The following is a 21,315-nucleotide window of genomic DNA, read 5'->3' as shown; positions in this document are numbered from 1 at the left end:
GCATTCTGATGATCAAATGAACCTTTTATGGTTCCAGAGACCTTTTGAAGCCTCAAACCTGTGATGTGTACGTGTGCATGGTGGTCATATCCCATATTGGTGTTGGGGGACATGCGCAGGAACAGTGGGGTTTTGTAGCACATGTGTTTCGGGACAGTTTTCTCAACTTATCACCCATACCGTGGACCTTCAGATCTGTGTCGTGTGTGTTCCCTATGTGCCTATGGTGTTAGCGCCAGTTATGTGTAATGCCACGTTGTGTGGCACCACATTCTGCAATTTATGAGCGTGAATGTGGATGAATGGTGTGAGCACGCCATAGTCCACTATATTATAGGGCCAATGAAGTTTCAAAAATATGACGGACTAGCCTACTATATTCTACAACCAACAACGTTTCAAAAATATGATCTATTGCCACCGTTCATCTACAGTAGACACCTTTTCTCCACCAAAACCAGTCTAGCCCTGGGGCAGGTTGCTGCAATACGGTCGAAACGTTCGTTTTAAGTTTATAATTAATTTTTTTATATATAATGACATGGTGCAACAATCAGAAGACTTTTAAGCATCATAGATTTCCATCATTCTGCAAGAAATTGTCAATGAGGTAGGCCGAGTCCGGGAGTACAGTATCAAATCTGGGGATTTCTAAATCTTTATATGAAAGGTTTAAAAGTGGCAGCGTCACAGATGGGCCTACCTGTCGTCGATGCTGGAGGCAGGCGTGTTGGAGAGCACTGTGTAGCCGTCTGGCGCGCGCACGCTCAGGGTGTAGAAGGTCTTCACAGCCGGCTCGTCGTAGCAGGGCAGCGCGGACCTCGCGAAGTTGGGCTCAAACTGCGTCGCGTATATCGCCCTGCCAACAGCACAACGTAGTCACACTCTGGAAGCTACATCCATCGTCACGTTCTCATGCCGGACCACACAACAAAAATGGGCCAGATGTACTGAAGGAGACATTTCGGAGACTGGACGAAGGTTGGAAGGCTGGGACTCCAGAATGAATTTTCGCTGTGTAGCGGAGTGAGCGCCAACGTGTAACTTCATGGCAGATTAAAACTGTGTACCGCACTGGGACTCGGGATATCCGGCCTTTGCCCTTCGTGGGATTGTGCCAGACTGACTGAGCAACTCAAGCACAACACTTCTGCCAGTGCCTTCACAAAAGAAGGAGAACTGTCATAGGTTCGGGCCACAAACCGGCACATAGTTTGAATATACCAGGTAGTTTCACTTCACGGATGACTGTATTTTTTAGAAGGAGCCTTTACCAACGTCGATTCGGTAGGCAAACATGCATTGCTCATTGGACACTTTGTACCATATGAAATATTTAATTCCAAGTATTGGTTTCTTATTCCCAGGTCTGCATATTTTGATCTCTCTTTAGAGTAGCGCGGCCATTTCTATCGCTCCAGCAAACGTGTCGAACCATTATGACCCCACTTGACCCATCGCATAAAAATGTCTTGTCCGTTTGACTAGGCTGAGCAACGTCCAAAGTTCCTTGCAGATCAGGAATGGGACACTAGACTGCAGGAGCTCTAGGCTGCACATTAACTGACCTGTGGACAGCACAAGTGGCGCGTGGATGTACTGTACTTACTGAACTGCTGTACTCACTTTTCCTGGCCATTCTCTAGGTAGTCGTATCGAGCGAAGCCGTCCTCCCTGTAGCCGATTTCGCCGCTGAAGTCCATCTCCAGCGTGATGCTGCTACCCGAGGTCAACTAAAACACGAGAAACGTAAAGTGCACAGTTCTGTTGTTCTACTTTCGTAATCTGCTACCTAGAACACGTAGCCGGGAGTAGACGCAAAAATTACAGAAAGAGTAGAATTACTATTAAAAGACAACGCAGTTTAGTTTCTGTGCCGTCACTGGAATGGTTAAAATTGGAATTATGACGAATAAATTTCTTTATTTTAGAAATCACCAACTAAATTTACGATTACTTTCAACTTTATATTTAGAGTAAAATTTGTTCGGGCCTCACTTCGTTTCTGCATATGGATCGAAAACCGTGTTATACGCCTTCTTTTGGTGGACCAGACCCTTCATTAACGTTTGCCGAAAAGCATTGTACTAAGATAAAAACAAAGAAAGTGCGTAAAAATGAACTAACAAAGAGGTCAGAGCAACATAGGCGATGTAGAATCTAGCAAAAATCGCCCAATAACAGCATATCGGAAACGCGGCTTAATTTTTATGATAAAGTTGGCAGTTACTTGTTAAATATCCCAAAGTGAGCAGTCTGAGCTTGGCAGACGTCCAATTGCTATACGTGACTGGTTTTCGTAGACATGAAGTTTCTGTGATAGAGTGTGAAGATTGACAATTAAATCAAATAAGCTGGAAGTGTCCTTGCACGGTTTATTTGTTAATATGATAAGGTGTAGTACAAAACGGCTCTGGAGTAAGGTGATCGATGCATGGTATTGTAAAGCACAATGTTTTTAGTAACATAATCGTACCCTGCAAAGTTTGAACCAGTGCCAATGGTTAATACTTCTACCACCGGTAAACATAAGAGAAAGCAAACACAAAACATCTGGCATTTTCAAGGCCTAAAATTGTGACGAGTTCATTAAAGATTGAAGGACTACCAAGAGAGAGGCAAATATAACTGTCAGACACGTGTAACAACATTCATGGGACATTTAGTCATTACAGGAAACAGAGAGTGATATACGACCGAAGACCAATAATTAAAGCGATGAAGATGATACTAGAAAGCCTCATGAACAATATGGTAGACCAGATATAGACATTAAGTCAACATGTATCACAGACAAAAAAACATTTAAATTTTAATAACTGCGTGTTATGTCAGTGCAAAAACCACCTAATGTTGATTTTACCGTAAGTACGCCAAATAATTTTCATAACCAGAACTTAAAGATTGTATTGGGAAACTTTAAGTGTCAAAGTGTCAACAAGGGACATAACTCAGTTGTTAAAAATGGGGAGGAACTAGGGTTACGCAGAAAGAGACGAACTGCACCTTATTTTTGATCCTAGATTAAGACCATCATTTAATAGCTGCAGATGGCAGGGAGGGTATAATCCTGACAACTTCTCGATTACTGAGAACATCGCTTCTCATGTTACAAAAATAGCAAAAGAACTTTTCCCAGGACAAAACATCTCCCTGCCTCTTATATAGCTTCTGGAGTCTTCAGAGTACACTGTTTTACCTTCAAGAAAGCGAAATGGAAGGCTTTCAGAAAACAACTGGTTCTCGAAGTTGAAAACATAGAAGCAGACTCAGAAAACTACAATTAATAGTCGACGCACAAGCGATGGGACACATCATCTCCGAGGTAGCGATGAAGCCGGGATTTTCCCGTACGATCATTTCACGAGTGTTCCGTGAATACTAGGAATCCGGTAAAACGTCAACCCTTCGACATCGCTGCAGCCGGAAAAAGATCCTGCAACACCAACTTTGGAGATGATGGAAACATGTTGCCTGGTCGGACGAATCTCGTTTCAAATTGTATAAAGCGGATGGACATGTACTGGAATGGAGACAACATCATGAATCCATGGAACAAGCATGTAAACAGGGGATTGTTCAAACTGGTGGGGGTTCTGTAATGGTGTGGCGACGTGTGCAGTAGGAGCGATATGGGTCCCCTTATACGTCTAGATGCGACTCTGATAGATGACACTTACGTAAGCATCCTGTCTGATCACCTGCACCCATTCCTGTCCATTGTTCATTTCGACAAACTTGGGTGATTCCACCAGGACAATGCGACACCCCACACATTCATAATTGCTGTAGAGTGGCTCCAGGAATACTCTCCTGGGCTGAAACACTTCCGCTGGCCGCCAAACTTCCCAGACATGAACATTATTGAGCATATTTGGATGCCTTTCAACGTGCTGTCAGAAGAGATCTCCACCCCCTCGTACTCTTACTGATTTATGGACAGCCCTGCAGGATTCATGGTGTCATTTCCCTCCAGCATTACTTCAGACATTAGTCGAGTCCATGTTACGTCGTGTTGCGGCACTTCTATGTGCTGGCGGGGCCCCACACGATATTAGGCAAGTGTACCAGTTTCCTTGGCTCTTCAGTGTTTATTCCAAGTGAAGGTACAACCCAGTTTACATCTGGCCTCGACGCAAGTTCACAAGATTTCTTCGTCGACTATCGTAGCAAGTAAAAAGCAGATCCTTCTCAGCAGATACGACTGAGGTAGGAGAAGAACTACTCTGAAACAAAGCTGAACAAAGGAAGAAGCGATAAGCTGAATTACTATCCTATCTGGACATCAAACAGAACAGTCGAAGAACGTGAAAGCTGATAAAAAATCTTAATCCTAAGAGTCTGCCATTGAGTGCAGTCGTCGTTCTGAACCAGACTGCTCAGCAACTGCTACTGAATGGAAATAAAAGACAGATGGCGAAGAGATTGAATCTCAAGCGACACGTAAATGGAGGGAGTGAATCTCCAAAAGCTCCATTCTCACATGAGGAACTGGAAAGAGCAGCGCGAGAACCGAAAGTAAAAAAAGCAGCAGGCTATGACAACATACAAATTGAACAAATAAAGCAGTTTTGTCCAAAACCTAACGAAATCCTAGTGAGGATAACGACAGATGTTGGTAAACGTTTCAGATTCGCAAACTGGGGAGGAAAGCACAAGTAGTAGCATTACTAAAGCCTGGCAAAGAGCCGATCGAGCGAAAAAGTTGTCGTCATATTTCCTTGACCTATCACCTACAAGAGTTAATCGTAAGAATTTGTCGAGAACAGCAACGAAAACCAGTGCAAAATATATTGCTGAACAAGCTAGTTTCGTACTGACGGTACCTAATGGTTACGGCTGCAGAGTTGCTCTTCTAAACAGCATCTTCTGCGAGCAACCCAGAGCGTGTTTACCAGCGGTTACTCATACTTTACATACCTGGGCTGTGCACGACTCTGTTTAAAAAGAATAGCTCGAGCAGTCAAATAGTCTAGGCTTTGGTAGAGTTGGATGTTAATCAAGTACACGGAAATACAAAAGAAAAATTAAATGAACAATTTAATAACAAGGATTCTATTATAACGTCTGCAATGAATGTAGACAGAGAATTATGTTGAATAGTGTTTATTCAGGAAAGGACATCTCAAGTAAGCGGGAAGTGGTCCTACCGACAATAAAGGCAAAAATACACTTATCACGAGTTTGTTTGCGTGGCCATCCTCCGCAGCAGTATTTTATCTTCCCAGACGGCTTTGCGTTGCCGGCGCTTGGGTGGGTGACCACCCGGGCTGCATTGCGCTGTTGCCAATTTGCGGGATACACTCAGCCTCGTGATGCCAATTGAGGAGCTACTTGACCGAATACTACCAGCTCAGGTCAATGAAAACCACCATAACAGCCGGGAGACCAAACGCCCCTCCTGTTCGCATCCTCAGCTGAGGATGATACGGCGGTCGGATGGTTGGCCACTTGTGGCCTGAAGAAGGAGTGCTATGCTAACTTATACACTGGCAAAAAAATTTAAAAAAATTTAAACATTTTCGTTTTGTGAAATACGATTTGTAAAGCAAAAGTTCGAAATTTATACCCTGAGATCACTACAGTGTTAACATCAGCGAAGAAGTTATATATTGACCTACACAAAAATTCTTAGCGTTGGACAAATGACTGTAGGAGCCTGAGCAGTTGTTGCACCAGCCCTTAACGTGTGTTGACTTCAGCGCTCTCGTCGCAGATTGACTGCCGTTTTGTGTCGTCGTTCAACAACGGTGCTTTCTCAACTAAACTTTGTCTTGCAGTTTACACTCACCTCGACGTTCCTTGCCCTGATTGTCAGGGTTTCGTCTTTGCCACCGATATAGCTCACTTCGTTATGTCATTTGAGGGAATATGCCAGCTATTGCTTTCGTCGGTTACGTCACTTCGTTTGGTGTGAGCAAACCTTTATGAGTCGCCGTCAGTCTGGTGTTGCATTTGAGCGGCCAACTGCGCAAATCGACCACTATAATTACTATGTGGACCACAACGCACTTACTATCCTAGTTCTTTGGTGAATGTTTGTTTGTTAGAACAGATGCCATACATCAATATTAAAGCGAGACTTAAAAGCGTAAGTACTTTTCTTCCTTTGTAACAGTTGATCAGTTCATTTGCCCTTTGTAGCGAAACGGCTCTGTAAATTCCGTACATATGGTACGGATTATGTTTGACAAATGTTGCTTTAGATCGTCAAATGCAGTCTTTAATTGCTGCCAATGACACACTGAATTCAGCCAACAACGAACCGTTGTTTTTTGACGTGTTCACATAGCCTCATAAATATACCCAAACTTCATGAGAACAAATGCGCCGTTCGCGAGCAATCTTCCATCAGGCATGTTCGGAAACAGCCAGCTGCAGTACTAATGATGATTTGGGGAAACGGGAAGAAGAAGATTCAGGAACAGCTGGACGATTAGGAAGAAACTGTGAGAGAGTATTGAATGAAATTTAATGTAAACAAGTGTGAGACCCTGCCTACAACTAGAAAGAAAGATAGACCAATTAGCGGAATAAGGGTTGGAGGTGGACTATAAGAAGAAGGTGAAAAGTGTCAAGCACTTGGAAAGCGTGATACGGGAAATGGAAGAAATGAGAAAGAGATCACTGAAAGCGGCAGACAGGCAGAGGCATTCTGTTGGAGTGTTCAGAGCCTGGTTTAGAACAAAGACGTTTCACAAAAACAGCTAAGAATTAATTAATAGAAGTTATTACGTTGCAGTGCTGACCTATGAGTCTGAAACATTGGTAATAAAGAAATGAGACGTAAGCAGACTACAAGCACGTGAAATGAATTTCCTCGGAAGTAAAAAAAAAAAAAAAAAAAAAAAAAAATGGTTGAAATGGCTCTAAGCACTATGGGACTTAACATCTGAGTTCATAAATCCCCTAGACTTAGAACTACTTAAACCTAACTAACGTAAGGACATCACACACATTCATGCCGGAGGCAGTATTCGAATCTGCGACCGTGGCAGCAGCGCGATTCCGGACTGAAGAGCCTAGAATCGCTCGGCCACAGTGGCCGGCCCCTCAAAAGAACAAGAGGAATAATGTTTTATATTTTTTTTTAGAAAGGAGATAAGGATAGGAGATAAGGATCTTTATTGTCTATAATATATCATACAATCGCCGTTAATCTTTATTTTACAATTGCCATTACCAACTTTAGCCCAAATAAACAGGTACTCATCAGCAATTAATTTCTTCTTCTTTCTTGTACTCAAAACAAATGGCATGCTTGGAACTAGAGTACCATAAGGCTGTTTAGCCAACAGTCCTGTAGTCTCAGATATACTCCATGTCTTCCAAGTGAGAATGTTAGCATCTGGAAAAGCTTCAAGGCCACCATAATCTGCTTGATTGCCCCACACAACAGCAAGTGTGAGCCACGTACTACCTCCAAACAATGCCTGTACATCACAGGTAAAGTTCAGATGCAGTCCACGAAATACATTGGGGCCTCCAATTAACTGCTGTTTATTAAATTGACCAGCAAGGTCAATATCAATAGCCTTCAAGCTGCGATACACAGGTACACTGCGCCGCCAGCGACGACGCCATGCGCGTCGCAGAGGCATTGCTGTTAACGTGCCACAGCAATGCCTCTGCGACGTGCATGGCGTCGTCACTGGCGGCGCAGTGTACCTGTGTATCGCAGCTTCAAGGCTATTGATATTGACCTTGCTGGTCAATTTAATAAATGCTGATGAGTACCTGTTTATTTGGGCTAAAGTTGGTAATGGCAATTGTAAAATAAAGATTAACGGCGATTGTATGATATATTATAGACAATAAAGATCCTTATCTCCTATCCTTATCTCCTTTCTAAAAAAAATATATAAAACATTGATCTAGGTGGAAGAATGAAAGGGTAAGGGAAACAGTGAAATAAGATCCCTTGCAGAGCAGGATAGAAAAATCGAGGTTAAGATGGAATGGACACATAAAGAAAATCGAAACCAAGAGGATTTCCAAGAAATAGATGAAATGCAGATGTAAATGAAACGACCAAGAGGAAGCCGAAAGGATAGAGGGGTGAAAGACGTGGACGAGTGTGTTCGAAAAAGAGGCAAGAGTAAACACTGAAAGATGGTGGAAAAACAAGACACGATGGTGAGCTTATGCTCTAAACAGATCCAGATTGTGGCTGAAACTGTTCAGTGTAAGGAGATGAAGAAGAGGTACTGACTTCGGCAATAGTATTTGAACTGATCAGTTGATGCAGTACCGTTTCTTTAAGACTTGCGTTTGAGTCTGTATACAACAGAGACCACTGTGACAGCGGCCTTAATTGCTGAATGGCGCAGTAATACTACTAATTATACTACTAAATCGTATCCTTCGGATAAAACAGACACGCCACTTGACACACTGCACGAGGGAGGAGCCGGGGGATATGCGGTGATCGGAGCCGGTCTGTGGGGATATCGGTTGCGCGCTGCGCCAGAGAGAGCGCTGCCTCTATGTGTGAAACATCCTGCATTGACCATACACTGCACACATGATTACACCCAGGATGTCACACTGTGCATATATCTACAATGCGCGACTTTCCCACAAAAGCCTCTAGAGGTTTTGAATGGGAACTGCAAACTATTCAGTGTTTTTTGGTGTGTAATGCAGCCAGAATTAATAATCGATCAATCAATTGACAGGTAAGAACCCTTTGGAAACGAGCAACCCGCAGGTGCATCCATAATTTTCCTATCAACTACATTTCGAGTTCCTTGAAAATTCAATCGCGATTTAAATCATTAACGTAATTTCCTTGGGAAAAGAAACTCCATGACAATGATTTTTCACCTGCTGAGGAACCTAAATCTGAAAACATATTTTGGGTGAAGTTATTTTAAGAGGAGTAGATAATTTATTTAAAATGGCGGCAACTGTTAAAAATTGTACAACATTTCCATAGTGGTTCTTCTTCCTCTTGGAGGCGTAGGAACACAGTGAGAACTGCCTCTCTGACGGTTGTACTGAGCCCGTATAGGAAACCTCTCTTGACATAATAGTCGTGGTCAGCTCCTGTGGTTGGCAACGGTTCTTTTTCCTTTATCTTTATCTTAAAAATATTTCACATAAAAGCTCGGCTGCCATTGAAGAACAACAGATAGGACAAACTTTCAAAATTTTAGTTATTAAACAAATCAATATCCAAACTTTACGTCAGCTGAAGGCCTTATCTTAAAATTAGAACAAACTAAATTAATAGACGGCTGAAGGCCTCGCACAGTACATCAGACTAAAATGAAGACCACAGTCTAAAAACACAGAACAGTGGTGCTCAGAAGTGTTGCCAGGGTCGGCCTGAGGAGGCAGCTCTAACGTAAGGTGAGGTGAGGCAGGCAGCCAAGAGTAAGGGTAAATAACAGGATGGCAACCCGACCCAGGAATGGCTGAAAGACCGACCAGCCACCTACTAAATTCTCTTCCACTCGACGAACGGTGGGACAATGGAAAATATCAGCCGAGAACGAAGATACCAGCCCCACTACGTCTTCGAAACAGGCATCTAAAACAGCCAAAGCACAATAACCACTCTAAAGAAAAAAAATTGAACAAACAACTAAAAGGCTGTCGAACTACATGCCGTGGCAGAAAGCACCAACAAGGCGAGGTAAAAAAGCACTGCTGGAAAACTATGCTAACCACCTGGGCAGGTAACTGGGGCGTTAACGGCCACAAGGCATAAAATACCGCTGGTGCACTTCACTGATAAGTAACAACTAATTTAATAGTTAAAGACCACACAGGAAGACGGCTGCAAAATTTCGCCGACTCCAACACACCACGAATTTGTAGCTCTCACAGTTAGCACCTCACGATCCGACCGTGCTTGCAAGCCACCAGCATTCCCGGCCTGACCTCGCGCGGCGGAAACTACCTCGCTGCTCTGTCCCAACCGACTGACTGCCACACACGCCACCACACGGAAATATAGCGGCCACACTAAAGCTGGTACAGAAGTACTAGTATCGACATGCACTGCTGCTGCCACTGACCGAGGCAAGTCAGCAACTCATTATGCTAGTAACTCTGGGAGAAATAAGACGCCATTCGATGGCGACAAACTGCCAAAGAACAAATGGCATCAACGCGAGCTGGCCGCAGCTCAACCAAAGAATAGCACCAGATAAGCCATACAAGGTCTCACCGTCACCACGTCCTGCACATTCAGTTTGAGCTCCGAGACGGACTAGAAGCTGGAGTCTTGTCACCGCCGTGGACGCTTCGTGCTAAACGCATTTACCATCTTGCAATTAGTAGCAGTTTAGCTGTTCATTGCATTGAATAGAAAACATCAATGTCGCTTGCATACGCACGGTGTTTCGTTTGCTCAGTAAACCCATGTCTCTAGTGCTATGATTGTAATACCGACGTCGCCAGCCAAGTCGTAAGATTCACCAGAATATTCCTCTTTATTGCCTTGATCTGCTCTCTTGGTTGGCCTGATCGTAGTTCTGTATATCTAGCTATGGTTTTTGTTGTGTACATAGTTCCGCGTAGTCAGCGCGTACACAACTTTCCCAATAGAGCGCGTCCCGCAAAGCACAACAGCGCAGGCGCAGCGCTCGTCCGTCTCCGCACTACGAGATGGCGCTGTCTTAGAGACGGACCAAATTCTGCTTCCACCGATCCGCATATTAATATGTAACGCAGCCAACGAGATTGCTGCTAACGTAGAACCTTGGTTCTCCTCACAGATCATACTCGCGCAGTGATACCTGAACGCGCGAGGTATTGTAACGAGTGTACAGACCTCCGATTAGTCAGTCTGCATTTGTCTTTACCAGTCTGTACGAGTTCTACATTTATCTGTACCAGTCTATAGTCATGTTTCAGTATGCGCCTAATAAGATTACCATATTCCTGTACATAGCCATGAAGATAAATGTATAGACACTTTTGTCAAGTATGAGATATATGTGAGAATAAGATTAACGTATCAATATTAAAGGAACTTCAGATTGACAATTGTAAATAGCATCCAGAACCAAGTTAAGTAATTTTTATGCTTCTAATTATTTTAATAAATGTGTGTGAAAATTAATCAAGTTCTGTTTAAAGTTGGTCACCGTCAATTTGTTACTCTAAGTGTGCAAGTGGCATTTCTATCGTCTGACCTAACGGCAGAATATAAACACGCCACGATAAGATCACGAGACATATTGCTGACACTCGCCTGCTTCGTTAGAGCGACAAGTCAAATAATCTGATGGTGTGTGTACTGAAGGTCTTACAGTACGCACACCACAGTTTTAATACTTGACCCCTGTGTCGTTTTCAGTGGATAACGTCAGTGAAGGTTGTCATCGGCTAATTATAGTGTTTTGCTTAATTCTGATCTCAAAATATATCAAAATTTTTGTTCTTCTTTCTTTTTTCATTAGAGTTGTGGAAGGCAGGGGGCAAAAAGTAAAGTCATCTGGCATTAATGACTGGGAGACCCCGAAGGGCAGGTTCAACAGCGTAAGTGGAAAAGTTTTCCCTATCCCTCGCACCTACTTGCACCTTTCTCTCGCGGTGTGCGAGAGCTGTGTATGTAAGTGTATGTGTTAAGTGTAGGTGACTGTGATGGGTGTGCGTTTAGTGCACTAACATGTTCGTGTTGGAGATGGTGAGAGAAGGGTGAAAGTGCAACTCGGTGCCGGCAAATAGCTTATTTCTCTTACAGCACCAACGAAGTGGCTGATCTTAATATCCCCCTCTGGTACACGGATCACCCTCAACAGTGTCACATACCCTCGCTCCATGAGACACTGCGGGGAGGTATGGAATTGAATCCAGAGCGTTTGGCGCAAAGATTGGTGATCAGGAACTCCTCTCTATCGTAAAGGTAAAGGGGAAAATATAAATAGCGCGCAGCTTACCTGGACGGTCATTCGTCCAAGTACTGGCCACCCCGTGTGGCGCTTAACTTCAGTGATCTGATGGAATCGGTGTATCCACATCGGCGAGACCGTTGACGACAGGGGAGTGGGGGAGGGGGCGGGAAGGGAGGGGAGGGGAGGGGGAGGGGGTGAGGCAGTCATAGTCAGCGTGTGCAAACGAAAATATAAACGAGCCCAGTTACACTACGTTGAGGTTTCCTCACCTGCTCTGCAAGTGTGACGACCAAGAAAGCTCCCTGCTCGTAGCTGGAGCTGACTGGGCTCCCGCTAGCGTCATATGCCGTGACGGAGGAGACGCCGAGCGTCGCGTGCAGCACGATCTGCGTTGTGTTGCGCACCGCAACCACCGTCAAGTTTGTCCGGCCTTCGAAGGTGAAGCTGCTGTCTCTGTAGTGGGTTCAGAAAAAGTCCTTTATTGGCCGCGATCGCAATTTATTATTTTTATTGATTACCAGTTTCAGCTAAAGTTGTCAGCCATCTTCTGATCATCGACACCTATGTATGATCATCAACCGGTAGGGCACATTGTCATAAATTTTGTGCAGTCTACATAGCTCACTTTTATTACACACCTCGATGAAACATTAATGTAAAGTCACACAAGACAAACACAATGGTTCAAATGTCTCTAAGCACTAAGGTACTTAACATAAGAGGTCATCAGTCTCCTAGACCAAGAACTATTTAATCCTAACTAAGCCGGCCGTTGTGGCCGAGCAGTTCTAGGCGCTTCAGTCCGGAACTGCGCGACCGCTACGGTCGCAGGTTCGAATCCTGCCTCGGGCATGGATGTGTGTGATGTCCTTAGGTTAGTTAGGTTTAAGTAGTTCTAAGGGAACTGACGACAACAGATGTTACGTCCCATAGTGCTCAGAGCCTCTTGGCGAGCAATTTTCTTGCTGTACCACAGTTCGATAAACCGTTACAGTATCACAATTAAGTCCACTCCCTAGAGAGAGTACGGAGAGTAAACCAGATTGAAGAAAGCCTGCCATGGGTAACGAACACTAACACAGAAAACAGGGGTCGGACGTTAGAGCTTACCACGTTACAAAACGTGGATATGCAACGTCGGTACTTCTTCACATTACACATGTCGCGGTAGCACAGTCGTAACATCCGTAGTTGCGGCACGCTTCCGAGGGCGAAACACAAGGCTTCTCCTAAAATTATGGGAGGTAACAGTTGTAAGAAACTCGCAGTAACTGTCGCATGACGACTACCGCGATACAGACTCGTTCAGAATCTGTGTGGGCTGGAGAGTGGCTCTCCGGGCAAACTCTGACGCCGCACCTCTGTGTGTGTCCGCAGTTAGCAAATAGCTTTCCGCAGCTAGCGTGACAGCGGTTGCGGCATCGCTCCGTCGGAGACACGGTCTCTTTGTCCCTCTGCATGGGACGCGTTTTGATCACCAATGCTCCGACGAGGGTCACTTAAATTTGAAATAATGGCCAGGGAATCTTGCTCGGCTTCGCCGTCTTAGGGGTTATCAATATTAATTAAAAAGGGCATATCGAAGTTACGCCGCCCCTACAATCGGTTGTGCTCTGTCTACACAAATTGGTGGCGCCTGTTTCATTGAGAAAATTTACTCAATAAAATCAAAAGGGAGATTAAATTTGGCGACTTGTTAGTTAATCAACTGAACGGTCTGAGTTTAGTATCAAATTACTCAAAATTTTATCAGGGCTCCTAATCTGTGACTGAATTCAATGAATTTCTCTCTCTCTTCCTTTGTGGAAGGAACTGGTGTGGATAGTGGCTGTGGTCCCGCCACGTACAGCGTCTGTGCTTACATAGGTCACTGTGTTACGCTATGTGCGTCAGCAGTGCAGCGTGAGATCCAGCTGGTGACTCACCCCTCGTCGCCGAGGTGGACCGTGAGGTCGACCCTCTGTCTGAGCGGCCAGCTCTCCCCCGGCAGGCGGTCGGACTGTCCGTGGGCCGCCGCCGCCAGCAGCACCAGGCCAGCCAGACATCTCACAGCCGTCATCGCGCACCACCTGGACGCAGCACACACAAGTAAATGTTTCATTAACGCGTACCCAGGCCGTGTTTAACCATTCACAGGCTCAAACCACTAAATTACAAATACCTAAGAAACTTGTGACAAAACAGCTCAAAAGGAGTAAAGACATAAGCAAACTGAACAAAAATTATTCGCCAGGATAGACCATCCTAGTACAGTGTAACACCACATCTATCCTTGGAAATGGCCTCAATTCTGCGAGGAATTTAGTTCATAAGATTTTTCATGTGTGTCATGTCCAGATCAAATCACTCATTGCTGACTGATGGTTAGATCCCGGAGGGCTCTCAAACTGTGGTGATGATTGCCACGTTTTCTTTGCTATTCACACACACACACACACACACACACACACACACACACACACACACATATATATATATATATATATATATATATATATATATATATATATATATATATATATATATAAGTCGCGTAAGACGTAAAACCCCCATTATTCCGTTGGCGATTGCACGTATCGACAAGCGGTGTTCGACGAATCATAGCCGACTATGGCGCACATACTTTGGTACATGCACAACAATCACAACGTCTATATTGACCGAGACATATATATATTGTGTGTGTAAAGTTATGATAAGTTGAATATTTTAAATCTGAAACCTCCCCCGCATGGTGCCATTATCTGATTGGTTCATCCTGTTCTTAACATTGTCACCTCTGCTACACATCAACCTCGTCTCGTTTTAATATCTGGCCAACCCGCCAAATGTGCTGGTCTGTTATCTTACGGCTACTTCGTGAATAGAATGGCAAATTAATTCCATCTTGCTCTTTTAGAGTAACGAACCATAAATTAATAAATTCTAAACTATTTAAATGTGTTAATAATATGACTCCGGCAGCCCTTTCTTTTCTCGAATTGTGTTTATTTTACTTTTAATGGAATTTAAAAAAAAATATTTCAAAAAGTAATATATGTACCATTTTCTGAGAGATTTCTACAAAATTTCCTCTGTTTAATCTCCCTGCATACAGTAAACTTCTTTCATGAAGTCCTTTGAATATACTGAGAAGGGAAATTTTTATAAATTTTTAATTGTATTTCTGCAAGTATAATATAAATGCCGTGCAAACTTCAAAGCACTTTGCCCCGTATCTCGTATTACACTTGAGTTTATAGAAATAAATGTACAAAATGTCGTAATTCTAGGTTTCATAGGTTCTGAGAAAAAGGTACATAAACTATAAACTTTCAGAAATGTAATTTCCGGAAATGCAATTTAAAGTTCACCCTAACGTTTCTTTTCCGTCGCCTTTTCAGAAGGCCCCAGATTTGTACTCATGGTCCTCCTTCCCTTCGAGACTTCTCATTTCTTGTTTTCTGCCTCCTTTCCTTTACTAGGTCTCCAACTGACTTTTCAGCTGCAGAGAGACGCTGTAAATCTAATTTCTTCTCAATGTATTTCGAGGGCAATTTCTTATCTTAAAGCCCATTCTCTGTAATACCTTCATCTTCCCTACGTTCCCATCATCCCATCATTATATACAATAAATGCATCATAAGCTGCTATTCTGACAACTATAGCAGATAAAAATGTGGTTTTAGAGAATCGTTTGGTTTCTGGGTTTTACCATGAACACACTTCTTTTTAAAGTTCAGAGTCGGCCAGAAACCTGTAAGTGTGCTTAACAACATCCAGGATACAATTTGGAAGCCTCTCCTTGTGAATTTAGGGGTTGTTATCCCTCTGAATCTGTAGAGACTTGTCCCAGCTGTTTTGGCACAGTGGATGAATGGGATGTTCATCTTTTTAGAACGTGTGGTAATACGTAGCGCATATCGCATTTTTCATGTCGCCTACACTGGATAGGTTCTATCTGACAGCCTTAACACACTTGAAGAGTGTCTACCATTTTCTTTGTGAGTCTGTAGTGTCCACCAATGCCCTTTCCATCTTCCAACTGACAAGAATGCTTATTCCCATCTATATGATCTACAACAACAAAGAGTATATGTCACAGCCTTCTACATGCATCCCGTACATGTTTGCTTGAAAGTAATCCACGGAAACCTTGTTCACAGAATATGTTGACCATAAGCTACACTGATAAATAAAAAATAAGTTGAAAATTGACATTTTCATCTCCACTTAGTATATTATGAAGGCCTAAAAACACTCGTCTTCTTGCAAAGTGGCCCATGAAAGCTAATTGGCCGGTCTGCCCTGTTCTACAGGATTAACGTCAGGTGGTTCAGCGAGCTAGCCGAATAGTGACGGGGTGCCTGACCGTTTGATTAAGAGTGAATACATGCGTGCAGCCCTGCTAATACGATGGTTATCATTTAGAAAGACGGGAATGTACATAGCACGATACTCACGATCATCTAGAAGAAAGGGCAGTCCTTGAGCATTAAGAACGTATCAGTAAATGTCCTCTTTCACGTCCACAGTAAGCCGAATGAGTGGGTACAAGCAACGCTATGAAAGACGCTCTCCCAAACGCCACAGAACCACATCCAGCCTGAACTACACTCTCGATGCACCGAGGATTATAGACCTCATTGGGCAGTCGGCGTTCTTGGCACGGTGCACTGTTTGAAAAGATGCAAAATCGCATCTTGTCAGACGATAACACATGTCTTCAGACAACTACTCTCAGGTTCTGAGTAGTTATCCCATTGAAAACGGGCAGGTTTACGTCTCGCTGTGAGCTGTAGCTTTTGCGGGATACACGTCTCCAAATGATAGTTTCATGCAGTTTCCTCAAAAATGTCCACTCTGAAACTGGTTAACGTATATGTTCATTCACCAACTGCAGCAATTTCCTGTCGGGTGTGAAAGAGAACTCTTCTTCAGTCGCTGTCAAGTAGGATGTTTTTACGAATGCCATTCTTAAGCCATGTTACACGGCTGTGAGTGCTACACTAGTCATTGTAAAGACGTTGGACAGTCAGCACTGTTACATAAACAAATCAACAACGTCATTCACGGGCTAGTGAACGAGCACGTCCGAACGTGATAGCTTCTTGGTGTCATCGTTCCATTTCCACATCGATGTATCTGACGGCGATGCTCCTTCACAACTGACTGGCACATACACCCCAATTCACTGCCATGACGTGGTCCTGCAGTGGAAGTTCATCACATGACCGCCTGGTATGAGTTTTACACCATTCACGCCTCTCCAAAGCGACTTGTGTGCTCTGTTTAGTGGATTGGGGGGGGGGGGGCGATTAATTGTCTGGTGACTTAACACGTCAGTGCAACGAATTTGTCATCTGTAAGTTACCTATGAAATCTGAATGAGAGTGAAACTCAGTACTTTAATGATATGCAGGTAGTGAACAATGATCCAGTAAGCTTCGATTACGAAACATTAACCCTTAAAGGTACCGGTATGAGGAACGTTTGTTTACTTGATCTTTGGAGTTTCTTGTGAAAATGTCGCTGAGAACCGGAATTCATGAAGGCCAAGAGATTACTCATATGATATCAAGGTACAAAATTTTCTTGGCAACCTGGAAAAATACGAGGGTTATTCGGAAAGTAAGGAACGATCGGTCACGAAATGGAAACCACAGTGAAAGTCCGATGACGTTTTGCTCAGGTGTGTTGGGCAGTGTCTCTAGTATGCCCGTCGATCGCGTTACGTCGTCCTTTTTCGTTCTGAGCACAACAGTGTCTCGTGCCAAAGGGCCTGGTGAGAAATTTCGCCTGAAGCTCTGCAGCCAACATTACATAACTGTCGTGTGTTTTCTTCTTCAAGACAATTCTCAGCCGCATTCTGCAGGGGCAATGAAGATTCTCCTGCATCGTTTTCAATGGGAAATGTTTGATTACCCACAATACAGCCAGGAAATGTCTCCCTGTGAGTTTCGTCTCTGCTCACATGACCCGCTGGCTATTAAGGCAACATTCTGGCACAGACAACGAGCTGTAGGCTAGCGTAGAGAATTGGCGGAGAGCACTGGCGGCTGCCTCCTATAACAAGGGTATTCGAAAGTTGGTACAATGCTACGACAAACGTCTAAGTCGGATCGGCGACTAAGGAGATAAGTAGCTCGAAGTCGTAGCTAACTGTTGCAAATAAAACAGATTTGATTTCCACTGTGGCTTCCGTGTCGCGACCTATCGTTCCTTACTTTCCGAATAGCCCTCGTATATGCCTTTAACATATTTCCATTAAACAAAATTTCCTGTCAGTGATTTTCATTATGTTCCAACTAACACATTAATTTTGGGGTGAAATTATATCTCCCGCAGATAGTGTGTTAGTATGTATACTTTATCGCCAAAACTGAATTTCTCAGCTAAACTTATTGTCGAGTATTCCATAACAGTCAGCTCTGAAACCGCAATAGAGCAGTGATGCCCCATCTCGGCGTAGCCACATTTCCAATATATCAAGCAGTCTTTCACAGTGTTGTCATATTTCTGTTAGACTCAGCAGGTATCCCATTACTAACAGGCATCCAGCTGCTCAGTTGTCCCAGTAGACCTGAGTTCAATATACCACTGACTAATGCAGAGCTATACATGTTGGATAAAAATAAAAACTTTTCTTGCAGATGTATTCGTTGGTTTAAAACAACTGCATCCAATCGACTTCAAAGCTAATACGGTTTTATGAATTAAAAACTCGAACTTTGGAAGTCTACTGCAATAATTGTTTTTATGTATCGAATTTTTGGTGACAGTGCTGTGGGAACACTGTTTCTCCAAATATCATTGCTGGCAGTCGACAGGAACCTCGCACAAGCCTTCGTTGAGTTCTGACGTGTTCGCTCCTTTCGTTGATAAATGCGTGCTGTATTGTGTCCGAATTGAGTGATTATTCATCTACATCACCACCTAACATTGTAGCAGCATAAGGTCATATTCCAACCATAACTGGTTATCTTCATCAGTGAGGATACAGAAAGGTATTAAGAACAGAGAGGGTGATGCAAAAAAGGGGGTAGACGACATGACTGATACTGCAATTGCTGCATTGCAAGGAGAAGTAAAAATCGCATAAAAGTTATCATCAGCAACTGTAGAATGCTTGAAATAAGTATGAAAAATTATTCTTTACTGCATAAAAAATGAACATATGTTAAAACAATATAATGCAGGATGGTCAGTTAGGAAAGCTTGTAACGAGTTGCAGATAAAGCTGTGACGGAAATAATTGTTAAGAAAGAAATTTGGTAGGTTGTGCCGTTTCCGAGCTATTTAGCATCTAAATTAACCAATCATGTAGTTGCGTGCGCAAATTCAAGCACTTGCATTCGCTAATATTCGGTAATGCACAGACATCTGTGGGCCTGTGAGTTGCCACTTGTTCAAATACTCATTACCAGCTGCAATCTGCCTTTTTCTGAAGTGATAAATTTATGGTAGGTGAGCTAAGAGGTATGTTTGCTCGGTTTGAAGAAACCAAACGAAGAACACGTTTGACGGCACCACCTCTGACAGGCGGCTTAAATTGGCTAACTGCAGAGCTAAATAGCTCGGAAACGCAGCAACTATCGAATTTCTTTCTTAATTATTTCCAGCGCAACCACACCTGAAGCACGCTTACAAGCTTTTCGGACCGTGTCTGACCACTCTACATATATCAATCTGTAGTACATTGAATATCATAACAAGGTAAAGTGAGTGAACAGAATGGACCAAACATAGTGGAAAGAATAGAATAATGAGGGCTTGCATTAAGTTTACGAGAGGGGGACACTTACAGAGAGTTTGATGGTTTAACATTAAATAAGAGCTATGAATCAGATTTTATTTATCTTCAGGGCTTCCAACGGATTCATCTCTCTCCCTTGTGGCTGGTTGTTGTGACGTTAAGTCAGTACATTTTCTGCAGTAACGACCGTTCCACTGAGGTCACAATCGAAATTGGCTCTTCAGGATCTGACTTATTTGGAGATATTATTTTGGTTTCCCAGGGACAGACTTAAAAGCATGTTAGCCATTTTCGCATATCCATGTACTAAGGCGACCTGTTAACTTCGCAGGTGAGGGACGGACGGTGGCCGTGCTGCAGAGGTTGGGTGGAGAGCCTAATACTCGCAGCCGTTTGTCAGGAGCACCACATTTATACTCCTCTTTAGCTCTTCAACAGCGACAAAACCTATTCAGGCCTCTCTATCAACAATAAGCCTATAAAACAGCAGAGTATCATCTCTAAACCTCATTCAGAAGTTTTGAATTGCGCGATGATTATAAACATGTGCCCAGGTCACAGATGCACAGCTTGGCTGCGTCACCCCTATCGCGCTAGGCGGCTGCTCTTCGTCAGCTGCAATATTGCAGGCTTGACGGCATTGGCTTGTCTACCACAGGAATCTAACATTGCACAAAACTTGTGATCAACAAAATATGGTTATAAAATGTTCTCAAGATACGTTTTTTATGTGTACTACCAACCACCTACTAGAGCTCAGATATTATGGAAATGGAAGAGGATGCAGATGAAGATGAAATGGGAGATAAGATACTGCGTGAAGAGTTTGATAGAGAACTGAAAGACCTGAGTCGAAACAAGGCCCCGGGAGTAGACAACATTCCGTTAGAACTACTGACGACCTTGGGAGAGCCAGTCATGACAAAACTCTACCATCTGGAGAGCAAGATGTATGAGACAGGCGAAATACCCTCAGACTTCAAGAAGAATATAATAATTCCAATCCCAAACAAAGAATGCGTTGACAGATGTGAAAATTATCGAACTATCAGTTTAATAAGTCACGGCTGCAAAATACTAACGCGATTTATTTATAGACGAATGGAAAAACTAGTAGAAGCCGACCTCGGGGAAGATCATTTTGGATTCCGTAGAAATATGAGAACACGTGAGGCAATACTGACCCTACGACATATTTTAGAAGCTAGATTAAGAAAAGGCAAACCTACGTTTCTAGCATTTGTAGACTTAGAGAAAGCTTTTGATAATGTTGACTGGAATACCCTCTTTCAAATTCTGAAGGTGGCAGGGGTAAGATACAGGGAGCGAAAGGCTATTTACAATTTCTACAGAAACCAGCTGGCACTTATAAGAGTCGAGAGGCATGAAAGAAAAGCAGTGGTTGAGAAAGGAGTGAGTCAGGGTTGTAGCCTCTCCCCGATGTTATTCAACTGTATATTGAGCAAGCAGTAAAGTAAACAAAAGAAAAATTTGGAGTAGGTATTAAAATCCATGGAGAAGAAGTAAAAACTTTGAGGTTCGCCGATGACATTGTAATTCTGTCAGAGACGCAAAGGACTTGGAAGAGCAGTTGAACGGAATGGACAGTGTCTTGAAAGGAGGATATAAGATGAACATCGACAAAAGCAAAACGAGGATAATGGAATGTAGTCAAATTAAATCGGGTGATGCTGAGGGAATTAGATTAGGAAATGAGACACATAAAGTAGT

The 21,315-nt window shown here is 43.2% G+C and overlaps 1 protein-coding gene across 1 annotated transcript in view; it reads right to left on the bottom strand.

Annotated features, from left to right (window-relative positions):
* The window catches only part of LOC126354612 (aminopeptidase N-like), a 111,160-nt gene that overhangs the window by 77,969 nt on the left and 11,876 nt on the right, over positions 1 to 21,315 (bottom strand). Inside the window, exons 2-5 of the mRNA XM_050004371.1 lie at positions 13,775 to 13,918; positions 12,119 to 12,302; positions 1,627 to 1,733; positions 704 to 859 (exon numbers count right to left, since the gene is read on the bottom strand). Of these exons, the coding sequence (XP_049860328.1) occupies positions 704 to 859; positions 1,627 to 1,733; positions 12,119 to 12,302; positions 13,775 to 13,918 (591 nt within the window). The remainder of the gene's footprint in view (positions 1 to 703; positions 860 to 1,626; positions 1,734 to 12,118; positions 12,303 to 13,774; positions 13,919 to 21,315) is intronic.

Source organism: Schistocerca gregaria, chromosome 3 (genome assembly GCF_023897955.1).
Source record: "Schistocerca gregaria isolate iqSchGreg1 chromosome 3, iqSchGreg1.2, whole genome shotgun sequence".
Taxonomy (NCBI): Eukaryota; Metazoa; Arthropoda; class Insecta; order Orthoptera; family Acrididae; genus Schistocerca; species Schistocerca gregaria.
This window is presented reverse-complemented; position numbering and strand designations above follow the sequence as displayed.